Raw genomic sequence first — 12,185 nt, 5'->3', positions numbered from 1 at the left:
GGTTTGAGGGGTAATATACCACACCAGGGCTGCAGAGACAGGGCCTCTGCCACAAGCCTCTCAAGCGAGTCACCTCACTTTCCCCTCTGCTTGCTTTCAAAGCAAAGAGCTTCAGTTATGGTGCTTACAGGGGTAAACATGAAGCAAAACAAGAGCAAGAGAGGGGCAGGTGGGAAGGATGCACATCAAAGGCAGGATAAACGGCCAGTCTTTCCATAAGTAGCAGTAGCTATGCCTGCTCGAGGGACCTAATGTCATATGTATCTGAGAGATATGTGGAAAGTCTGTGCTTATTTCTCAGCAGTAGAAGTGGCCTGAGTTAAAGAGAGCAAAGGGCTGGACCACAAAGAGTACTGTAACTGAATCCAAAAAGGCAGAATCTAAGAAATGCCAGGCTTATTAAGTGATCTCAGAAAGCTGGGACTGCCCTTATACACTCATTAAGCAAATGTATGCCACCTGGGCTACCTGTGTGATAACCCCATTCTGATGCTGCTCCAGTGTTACCTTTGAAAATCAGCTTTGCTTGTCCCTGCTGGGGGACAGCTGTTAGGCCAGGCTGTTTGTTAACTGCTCCAGACCAAAAGCTCTTCAAGACTCCTTCACACTGGCTATTTGCCTCTGCCAGCAGCAGAACTACAAAAGCTTGTTTTCCTTGAATGCATGTGGTGTGTCCTTAACACCCACAACTCTCAGAAACCCCTAGGCCCTTCTCAGCAACAGCCCTTCAAATTTTCACTATTCAAACAATTTTTTCAAGCCTTTGCTTCCTTTGAAGTCCTCCAACCTTGGGCCATGTAATACAGTCCTTCATATTTTAGTGTTGTGACTGGCAGGGTTGTACATACATACTAGCTAACTGAAAGAAAAAAAGAAATCAGAATTTCTTTCTTTTGTAAGAAAGAAGTTTGATTCCTCCACCTTTATCACAATACTATGTTTCAATTCAGAATTGAATTTCTTCTTACCTCCTTAAAAGATTAAATTAAATCAGCCAACAGATTCCTAAGCTATTAACTAATTATAAGAACTGACAATTCAAGGGTATAAATTTCCACACAGGTCCAATCCTTATCCTAGTTCAGGCTGCGTGGCTTCAGTGGTGTAACATTTATTTCCAATGGGAGACAATGCCATCAAGGGCTCTCTGTTTACTTACTCACATACTTCCAACTCTTGATGTCAAGTGCAAAATCTCAAACATTGCTGAGATTCCCCAAGAGAACCTGAGTCTGGGGCCTTCTTGTGTCTGATGCAGATGAACAGTCACAACTGATGCAGCTCATTTGGAGAAGATCTGATCCTGCAGCCTTAGGGACTGCATAAGACCTGAGGTCTCACCACACCAGGATGGATGCCACCCATAGCAGCTGAGCCCGAAATCTGGTTTGCCCCACACAAGTTCTCAACTGCCCCCTCTGTGGGTGGCCATGTAGACTGAGGAAGTCTCATGCAGCCAGAGTAACAAGCCTATGAAAAAAAGCATCACAAAACACAGCTTTTATTTCACTGTTCTGTAATTTCTCAGTGCATCAAACCGCAGCAATAGAAACAACACAGCAGCAACAAGGAGGCACTTTGACCTGGAAAGGAGTGAATGAGACATGTCCTCTTCCTCCCTTCTCTGATTCTCCTCCCTCCTAAGTCTCATGGTAGACTAGGTTGATTCGTGTATGTCACTGAACCGCAGGCCCACGACAGCATTATCACTCAAGCAGCAAGCAGAGCAAATATGGGCTGGCTGCATCCAAATCTTGGGAATAAGCCTTGCTCTCAGCTATGGATCAATGATTATGCTGCCTGGTTAGTAACAAGGATGTTGAGAGAGCAGACAAGGAGGGAGGAAGAGAGGGAAATAAACACACACAAAGATGTGCCCTAAAATCCCATGTACTTTTCCAGATTTCTTCCTTAGAACAGATATGCTTCATTCATCTACTTCCAGAGGAATTGCCACAGTGATGACAAGTCTCAGCACAATCCGTATCCTCAAGTCCTGACAAGTCACCTCCTGCAGCATATTCCTACCACCATAGTGCCAATGGGCCTTTGAGAACCACCTTTGCATCTATCTGTAGGTAGTATGAATGCACCATACCTGTAGCAAGGAGCTGTCTCTCCCAGCTCAAGTCTGGGCTGGTCAGGGTAGCTCAAGGGAGATCTTTATGGGACTTAAACAATCCTTTCTGCTCTTAAAGCCCCTAGGCCATCTGAAAAACCTGAAGTAGGAGGCCTTTAGATATTAGTAGGTGAAAAATCCAGCTGTGCTAAAGTAAAAGAAGTGAAAAAAGCCAGAAGCCAGAAAGGGCAGGTTTTAGCCCCAAGACAGGATTTGACTGGCTCCAGGGAGAAGCACACAGACCATAACCTGCCAACATTCCTGAATGGGAGAGTCACAGGAACTGGAAAGGGAAATTATCCCTGGATCTGAAACTGGGTGGGCTTGAGCCTGCAGATGATGGGGGAAAAAAGATATAAAGGAAGGTGGAGAGAGGGTAAACAGGAGACTTGACTTTTAAAAACAAGAGAGCTGGGTGAAGAAGAGAACCAAAGCTGGCCCAGAGTAGACTAGTAGTTAGTCCCAGCTGTAGCAGGATACGGGTGCAGAGGGGTGAAAGGGTGAGTCAAGGATGAGAATGAAGAGAAAGAAGGAGCCAGGAGAGATTCTTGCTGCAGCCCAACAGAGTGAAGACACACCAGCCTAGGTTCCCAAGGCAGCCCAGCTACCACTCAGGAAGTTTACTCTGCAGCAGGGAATAGAGCTTGAGCCTCTTCTGTGGTGGTGCTGCAGGTACCAGCCCTGTTTGTTTCCTGAAAAATAGAAAGCAATGCCAGCCTAGAAGGGAAAGATTTTCCCCTTTGTGCTGGGGATAGAAGGGAAGAAGAAGGACCTCTGTGCAACCTGGACAGACTGAAACTGAGATCCCTGGCTGAGAAGTGGCCTCAGACTAGTAAGAAAGAAGAGAGAAAAAACAGTCTCCAGGAGCTGCAGGCACCAGTGGGCTGTCTGGATAGTGAATGGGGCCAGGCGTGCAGGCTTAGCACAGTTCCAGGCACTGGCACAGACCTATTTCTCCAGAGTCAGAAGGAGAGTCCACAACCTGCAGCACATCAACAGGTGAGGCAGTCCACCAGCTCCTGGTGTGCACTGTTCCAGCTGCTCCACACTTTACACATTCAGCTTGCCTGCTATGGTCATGAGGACTTTCAGGATGGGCATGAAACCAGACACCTCACTGAAACTGCTGCTGCTCACAACTTGGGTATGAACCAGGAGACCCTGTGGGTAGTTCTTAGCCTCAATGCATCGGGCAATTTCATGGAGGCCCATGAGGATGTTTGGAGAGAGCTGTGGAGAGGGAGAAGAAATGAGTCAGCATGTTCTGCAATATAACACAGGTCTCTCTCCCTCCACACCCTTCATTACTGTTCTCCACTTCATTTTCACCAAACAGCACCTATACAGTCAAGCACTGGCAGGAAGAATAGCTGCTTCTCCCCTTGCTTTCCCAGACTACAACTGCCAGCTGGCATCAGCAACTGGCATCAGCAACTTCAGAGTTTTTTACGCTAGTTACACTATGTTCACACTTAACCACTCCCAATTGCCCCTTCCCATCCAGGATCTATGTGCCAGTATACTTCTCAAAGGGTAAAAGCACCTTTCAGATACTTCCTCAACTTCTCCTTAGACTATGTCTGGGCCAAAGTTAAGAAAGAAGATACAAGGCAGGCTGGATTAATGGTCATTACAAGGTTTGGCACTCCCCTTGTCTTCCCAGAGAATATGTGCCAGTTACACTGGTACAGACACCAAGACCCACAGCCCAGAGCCAAGGTGTGCTCAGGGCCCCAGCAGGACCACAAGGAAAGGTGGCATCTACTCACGGCCTGCTCGCGCAGCTTCTCGTACAAACACTCCAGCCGCTGCAGCGCGTCCTCCAGCTTCCTTCGCGTTTTCTGAAGCAAAACAGGTATTGCTCGTCTGCCAGAGCTCCAAAGGCACCTCTCCAGAGCCAAAGTGCTCTCACTCAGTCCCTCCCTTCCTCTGCCTTTCCATAACACCTTACCATTCAGCTGCATCTCAGCCTCTGACAGCCAGGGTCTGTGACACAAGCCAGCCATGCCATCACTCTGCACACATACATACATGTACATATATACACATTCTCTCCCCAATACAGAAAGATGGACTGCCCCTTTTCCCATCTCCCAGCCTAGGCATTCCTCCCTTCTGCCAGTACTTGCAGACCACAAGATAGACTGATGACTTCCTAAGTGTGAGAAACATCCACTAGTTGACCCATGGCGTGTTCAGACAGCCTCGCCCTGACTGGCCCAAGAGAGAGTTTCTTCCTGGTCTCCTAGGGAAAAAAGGGAATATCCTTCCCACTCTGGGTAACCACCAAGGAAAGTGTGTGAAGTGAGTACTGAAGCTCTGATGAGGCTGACCTCATCAAGCCCATCTTGAGTAATCCACTCACAGCTAACTTATTCCACCAACACAAATGCCTGGCTCTGGGCACTGCTGGAACAGGCCTGGAAGCCACAGGAGTTCACTGCTGTACAGAGCCAGCTATTCAACCACGACCTGAGCTAACTGCTTAAGCCCAAACCAACAGGCCTTTCTGTCCATAGAGGGAATCTTTAGATTATGCTGCAGAAATTGCTATGCTGCACTCACAGAAAGCACAGAGCAAACACACTGAAGATGCTGCTCTAATTGCCTGATTCTGGCATAGCAGTCTGGGCTGAGTGTTCATCATAATACCTATCAAGCAGAGGTATTCTGGAAGGCTTCTTAGTGGCCCCAAGCCCTGGGAAGACTTAGCAACCTAACACAATGTGCAAACACTGCTTTTCTGCTTCCAGACAGTCTGGCCTGACACATTGACCCAATGTGACAGGTGCCAATAGCCTTTCAGGAACCAGGGTGGAGAAATTACATTTACTTGGACACAAAGATTGTTTGGCTTTCTCTTCCACCTGGGATATGTCAGCCTTTCCCTCTAAGGTCTATAGATAGCTGGTAATACCAGCTCTGCAGGAACTGTCTGCAGATCAAACCAGTGAATTAGCTGGGTAAATTCTTCTACTTTCCTTAAAAGAAAGAGCCAGGAGGACAGAATCATTGCTGCAAGAAGGCAATGAGAAGCAGGGGATAAAAGAGAATGCATCTCAGTTCTCAAAGATGAACAAATCTGCAGCCTAAAGGAAGGCGGCAAATGGAAATTAACTTGGTTATAGGGACAAGACCTTTCCTTTCTTTAGCCAAACAAAAGAAGGAAGCACCAGTCAAACATCTCTAAGGGAAAAAAAGTCCAATATCAGAGAAGGGAGGACTTACTGGATCAGTGGCAACAGCCGAGCAGCGTTGTACCAACCCTTCAAACGTAGCCTTCAAAGCCTGGTGCTCAGGGGGCAGCTCCTTCCTCTCAATGCTTTCCCTAGGTAGCTGGTGATACTGACAGAAAAAAAATGCAGCTGAATGAATGCAACAGGAACGTGAAAGGCTGGAGCAGGTAGATTCCCCTCTTCAAACTAGAGAACAGAAAGAATTTCACCCCTTCACAAACCTAGAGAATATCTGGAAGCACAGAGTTAGGTTATCTTCAGACCGTGATACAGTTCCAGGCCTCTCTGGATTCCCAACTCCCAGCAGGCTGACAGCCCTCCCTGGTCTCCCTCGCTCTCTCCCACCCATACCCAGGTGTCATTTTTCCAACCTGGCAATTCCTCTAATGCTCAGCAGAGATGCCTTGTAGGGGCTAGGGAGCAGCATAAGCCCTCTGCAGCTGCCAAGTAGTAAGAACCTCAAAAGCTGAGTTGTTTTTCTACTTGACAAGATGCTGGTGGCTGGGGAATGCCCCACTTTCCCTGGTACCTGTAGGCTGCCTTCCTTGGGTGCTCCTGGGGGTGACTGGCCAGATTCTTGCAACCTGGGTAGCTGAGGATGGATCCCTTGGGGTTCAGCAGGCACGCCCATTACTGGAGCTGTGATGGGGGCCAGAGGAGTAAATTTCTCAGGCAACTGTCAGCAAAGAAAGGAAAGAAAAAAAAATTAAGAAAATCAAGTCCAAGGAAGAAGGGTTGGCTGCTCCTCCACAGAAAAATTCAACATCCTTTCTAATTTGAAGAGTCTCCAGTTCTCAAGATGATGAAAGAACATATCCTTGTTCTTTCAGCCCCCTGACTCAGAGAATAGGGCCCTTCCTCTTCCATCCTAGATGAACAGTCAAAGCAGCAGCAAGAAAACCCCTCTGGAATTGCTCAATCAAACAGATCCGTTACCCCTGAGAGCACTGCTCCTCAGAAAGCCGCTTGGTCTCTGCAACGGCACGAGCCCTGAATGTAGAGATTAGCAGCAGTAAAGTGTCCAACTGAGCAAGTATTGGGGAAAATCCCACAACATGGGGGGAGATTCCTCTTGCAAACACTTCATCATGCCCCTGCTAAGCCAGAGAGTCATGACAGATTCTCTCCAACAGGGCTAGATCAAAAGGAGATGGCTTTAACAAGAGGCTAATCCTGTTGTAGTGAGCACAGCCTGAAGCAGGTTCCCAGCTATGCTGCCAGAAAAAAAGGGCGAGAAGTCTGTTCCAAGCTAAAGAAGAGGGGTGGGGGGTGGGAAGGATGCCAAAGATGCTTCTCATCACACCTGCCAGCAGGCACCAGTGATAGAAACACTGGGTACTGAGAGCATTTGTTGCAGAAGAGCTCAGCTCACAGGCCCTCCAGTGCAATCAAGGCACAGAGCTGCAGGACCAGCACAGCAGGCAGCTGACAGCTACACCTGTCCCAGCTTCTCTCAGCACAAGTGCCTTATCATTTGGTATCAGCATCTGAGGAGAATCACTGTTGTGAGGGAAAATGCTGCCCCTAGCTGTCAGGTGTGAAGAGAATGTGACCTCCTCAGCCGCTATCAAAAAAATTGTGTAGGCAAGGGCATAAGATTAAATCTGTATTTTTAACAACAAATTATTGTAGGCAGCCTGGGAAGTACTGACAGAGGATGCAACATTAGAGCTGATAACCATATTACAAAACAGCCACCCTGCAGAACAGCATGTGACTTTGGATGGCAAAGAGTCAAGATTGCTTGGTCTCCATTCCTAGCCATGAAGGCAGTGCAGATGTAGACAGAGCAACAGGGATAGAGACCTGCGGAGCTTGACAGCGAGCATTTATAGGAATGTATCTGTCACATGGAACTCCCTGGCTAAAAGACAACCAACACATATTGTAGCTGAAAACTTACCTTTTTCTTTTGAAGGCCTCCTCTTCCAGTAGAGGGATCACTCCAAGATTCCTGAGCTGCTAGGACAGAGGACAAGACACAAACCTCAGACTGTGAGAAGCTGGCTGCAGCAACAATGCACAATCTAATGCACAATTTAGAACTTCCTTCAGGAGAAGGTCCTTTGGCTCCAATTCCCTTGTCATTGTACCTTTAGACTGTTTCAGCTGAGGAATTTCAAACCCAGCTCACAGGCCCATGAGATGCTCTTGCTTTCCCTTCTCTTTCTTAGTGTCCTAGTGTGTGCACAGCCTTAATGAGGTGATGTCTGATCAGACTGAACTGGCACATACCCACTCCCACACAGGAAACTTTTTTTCTAACTATCTGAAGCTTTCTGGATTCTGTATAAGCTGCAGAAGTCAGCCTCAGAGTCAGGCCTGAACCTTGGGGGGACCTGCTAAGTGTGCACCTCACATTTCAGGAAGTTCTTGGGGTTCCCCAGAGAATATGGCACTGTGATAGTGCAGCAAGAGCCATGCTACAGGTGAGAGGGCTTGTGACCAGTACTCACAGGAATGCTCATGGTGGCAGTTCAAAGCAATACAGGCTGTTCTGATAAAGGAAGAAAGATTTAGGGGTGGGTTCCCTTCCAAAATCATGTTCAGAACCAAAGCTTAGCAAAATTTGCTGACTGCCAAATAGAAGGGAATAGACTTAACCAGTAAATGCTTTGGGAGCAGAAGGGTGTCTCAGCAGATGCTTCTGTGGTACTCTAACCTCACTCCAGGTAATTTAAAATCCAGCAGACAACATGACATCAAAAGACTTGCATCCACTCTTCATTCTGCAAAGGTCAAATTGCAACTACCTTGTCTGCTACTGTCCTGTAAAGGTACCTGCATCTTTAGACAAAACCCCAGTATTAACAACCTCAAGCCCATGAGAAGGAATAATCTGTGAGAAAACAGAGGAATTCTAAGGGGGCAATATCAGAATTGCTGGAGCTCAGAGCCACACTTAATGAGCTACTGATCCTGAACTGAGCTTTAAAAATCGCAGGGGAAAGATGCAAAGGTGCTTCATTACTTTAATTACCTTTATTATTAAAATCCTGGCAGCCTCTTTTTGCTCTCCCTTTTCCCATGATTTCAAGACTCGCTCTCTGATGAGTTTGGATCAGAAGTTTAATTAAGTTGGCACCTATTTCTAGCTTGGGGATTCTGTGCCCTAGAACTCTGCTGGCCCCCACAGAGTCTGTGGCCCAGCAGTCCTTGGCACTATTCCAACCCAGTGGCACTCTGTATCCTCACTGGAAACAGCTATTTAAATTATACCCTTTAAGCCAGGCATTTAATCATCAGACATGAGAGACAACAGACCCTGGTGCATTTTTCTGGGGTGAAATACTATCTTCCCTATGCTACTTGTGAAATAGGATTTCTCACCATCCCTGAAAGGAGTGCCCCATGGCAGCAGTCTCCAGCAATGCCTGTCCTAGAAAACACAAGACCATCAGAGGCTGGAATCAGGGATTATCCTGGCCAGAAAGGAGATGAGCCAACATGTTGCTGTCCTTCTCCCTGTCCCTGACACTCACAGGAACTTGGGATTTCTGCAAGTGGAGGTGTCTGTTCATTGTGTTAGTAATAATGTTCATGAGCTGTAGATACTATGTTCAGGAATGTCCAGAGCAAACAGTTTTGGCCAGTCAGATTGAGTGATTTTACAGTCCCTTTTCTGATTAGGAGAAATACAAATCAAAACCAGAACAATAATAGCAAGCAAGAAAGCACTCTCAAGGAAGCCAGTTTGCACTGCTGAACCAAGCATGCCATACACTGCCATTAAAACCAGGGGCAAATGCTGCCAAGGAGAAGGGAATTTCTCAGTAGTGAATTCCTGAAGGGCATCTTCAGCCTAAAGAAGTGCTTGAAATCCTTGCTGTGGAATCATCTTCCCTTAACACAGAGAAACTGAGTTGAATTTCCTAAATGAAGCTGTGATGTTTGTGCCTGGTAGACAGATGGTCCTGCCAAAGGGCAGCAATCAGAACAGTGACAGCCCACAGAGACATTACCCCACTGACAATGTAGATTAGAATATGACTACCTTCCAACACCAATGAATATCAAGGAGAGAAATCAGTACAAAGCATCAGTCAGAAAACCCCTTGGGTCCAAATTTTCCCCCACAGTCAAACTAAGTATCAAAGCTAAACCTCACCCTTTAACTAAAGCCAAAAGGGATTTCCAGTTCCCCTTGGAAGAGAGCCCCCAAATTCTGCTTGGGAAGCTCTGCTCCACCACTGCTTCTATTGGGAGTCCACCTCTTCCAAACCACAGGAGGAAAGCACAAACAAAACCATGCACAAGGCTGGGAAAGTAACAGGGAGAGATGAATTACAACCACTGGCCTCTTCCTCACCTAGACAACCAAGACAGGGAAACTGCTTCCCTGTACTGCTGGCCCAGCAACTGCCTGAAAAGACAGAGACTGAAAATGGTCTAATACCTCCAAAACTGGAGGGAAATAGAGAAGGAAGAAGCAGGAGACATTATTTTCTGTATCCAAACTCATGAGTAATAGCACAGTACTTTTATTTCACTTCCAATATCCCCAGCTGTCACTTACTAGTCCTCAGGACAGGTATGTTCCCTACCCCACTTGGACAGCTCCCCAGGCATGCAAGGGAACAACAAACAGCAGTGAGCATGCACACATGCACAAGTGCACACACATCAAAACATGCATTTCACTGGAAGTAGCAACATTGCCTGCCCCACAGGTCTGGAGGTTTCTCTGGGTACTACCTGCATGATCCGTGTGGGGATCTAGCCAAGGGAAGAAACCTGAAAATCAAGGCAGGGCATAATCACCAACAGCTTTAATTCAGTGAGTAATTTCACTGGACTACTATGCCAAAAAGCTTTTCAGGAAGGAATCTGTCCAGCTGTAGCTTAGAGCCTTTGGTGTGTAGTCCCCACAGACTTCACACAGTGGGATTTGCTATCCTTGGATAAACACAGGTCAGCAAAGAATTTCAGGTGGAGGTAAACATCATAGCCTCAGTTCCTTCACTCTCAGCATACATGTGGCTTGGAGAAGCATCTGCTCAAAAATCTATGGATTGTCAGCCTTGTTGTTAGGGATCTCCACAGCCTGGTTAAGCCTGTCCCTTGAGACAGCAAACAGAGAATTAATAAACACCAGATATTCTGGGAAATAGAAGGAATGCCCACGAATGGGGAACTAGGTCCAATAACACTCTTTCTATTCATCATGCTAGCAAGGGCTTCACACGATAGACTGGATTCAAACTATAGACCCAGAGGGGTCTAAAACACTGCAGAGAGGAATCCAGAAGTGATTCCCAGACAAGTCCTTTATGACAACAGAAGGAAAATGGTAGCCCTAGAGCACAGCAGACAGAGGAATTTAGTCCTGAAGCTAACTGAGGAGTATCTCATGGACAGGGAAGCTCTCCCACCATTTCAAATACGCTTCTCATGTAAGTTGCATGAGCAAGGGTGAGATGAGCAAACCTTCCATCAGGCATTCCATGGGAACCACCACCCTTTCCATCACAGCAGATGCCTTTGGAGTAGATGACTACTCAGGGTGCACTGAGGACCTGAAGAGACATCATCTTGCAACCACAACCTGCGAGACAGAACAACTGAGCAGGCTGAAACTGTCAGCACTGTTGTGTTCCACCACCACAGCAAGACTCAGCACTCTCTGCCTGTAAGGTCTGCCTCAACACCACATTCACTCTTTACAGAGACAGACCAGACCTCAGAAGATCCATGTCCATTACACACTGCAAACCCCTCCTGGGCTTGTCCTGGACACACGTCACACAAGCAGTACTTACCTGTGGGAGGAGGAGGAATGGCTGCTGGCAGTGGTTTAGTAGATGGAGCTCCAGGACCTCCCTGAGGATAACCCATGTTCATGGGGCAGTTGAAAGGTGCTGAAGAGAAGTCTAGAGGAGACTGGCTTGCCACAGGGAGAGGACAGGCTGCAGGAAGCTGAGATGATGGGGCTGAGGCTGGAGTGAAGAGGGCAGGTCTGGGTGGTGGAACACCAGGAGATGTCATGGGCATCAACTGTCCTGGCAGAGAGGGCTGACTGGGGAAAGGAGCAGGACCAACAGGTCTGACTCCCATCGGTCCAAATGGCTGAGACTGTGACACAGCTACAGACAACAAAGGGAGTGTATCAGCATCACTTGTTTCATGCGCCAACTACTCATGACACTATCCTTCTTGGTAATAAGCCTTCCCTTCTTCAAGCCATATCCTTTAATATTCCTGCCCCGCTAGCCCAGGCTACATCAGTGAAACTGCCACCAAGCCAGCTGTGGCTTTTCCACCCCTATTAGCACACATGCAGCAACAGTTACTACAACTAGATCTGTCAGAAGCACTGAGAAGCCTCTTAGACAGCTGACTTGTTCTTTGTCAGTACAATAGGCCTGTGAGTAAAAAACTAGAGCGGCCACCCACGTGGAAGGCTTTAGTCTTAGAAAACCTAGAAATAGACACAAGTATCAGACAATGCTTACCTGGTCCTGAGACAGCTGCTGGATTCAAGCCCAAGTTGTACTGTGGGTATGGGTATGTGTCTCTGGAATAGACACTTGTTTGTGGACCTGTGCTGGCCTGGGGAGGGGCAACATGGTGAGGTGTCACAGGCATTGCTGGCACTGGCTGAGGTGTGAAGAGGGAAGGCACTGAAGGCTGAGATGCTGCTGAAGGGGCAAATGATGACGGATAGTTGGGCTGCAATCAAAAACCAAAGAATTTGCAAATGGCCAACAGAGTCATATGCATACACAATACTAGCAGATGCAATTTCTATCTCTGTCACTTCTCAGGCAACAGAAGCTGCTGCTGTGGGTGGTGCCCTGGATGCACTCAATCAAAGGCCTTTCCCACCACGT

General features: G+C 47.3%; 1 protein-coding gene across 1 annotated transcript in view; it reads right to left on the bottom strand.

Annotated features, from left to right (window-relative positions):
* Nucleotides 1-1,578: 1,578 nt before the first annotated feature.
* SEC31B (SEC31 homolog B, COPII coat complex component) overlaps nt 1,579-12,185 on the bottom strand; it is a 34,860-nt gene continuing 24,253 nt past the window's right edge. The window contains exons 20-27 of the mRNA XM_058810785.1: nt 11,808-12,024; nt 11,115-11,438; nt 10,051-10,089; nt 7,259-7,314; nt 5,885-6,031; nt 5,348-5,464; nt 3,889-3,960; nt 1,579-3,349 (exon numbers count right to left, since the gene is read on the bottom strand). Of these exons, the coding sequence (XP_058666768.1) occupies nt 3,170-3,349; nt 3,889-3,960; nt 5,348-5,464; nt 5,885-6,031; nt 7,259-7,314; nt 10,051-10,089; nt 11,115-11,438; nt 11,808-12,024 (1,152 nt within the window). The 3' untranslated portion in view covers nt 1,579-3,169. The remainder of the gene's footprint in view (nt 3,350-3,888; nt 3,961-5,347; nt 5,465-5,884; nt 6,032-7,258; nt 7,315-10,050; nt 10,090-11,114; nt 11,439-11,807; nt 12,025-12,185) is intronic.

The sequence above is a fragment of the Ammospiza caudacuta genome, chromosome 9 (assembly GCF_027887145.1).
Source record: "Ammospiza caudacuta isolate bAmmCau1 chromosome 9, bAmmCau1.pri, whole genome shotgun sequence".
Classification (NCBI taxonomy): Eukaryota; Metazoa; Chordata; class Aves; order Passeriformes; family Passerellidae; genus Ammospiza; species Ammospiza caudacuta.
Note: the sequence above shows the minus strand (reverse complement) of the source record. Positions and strands in the feature narration are given on the sequence as shown.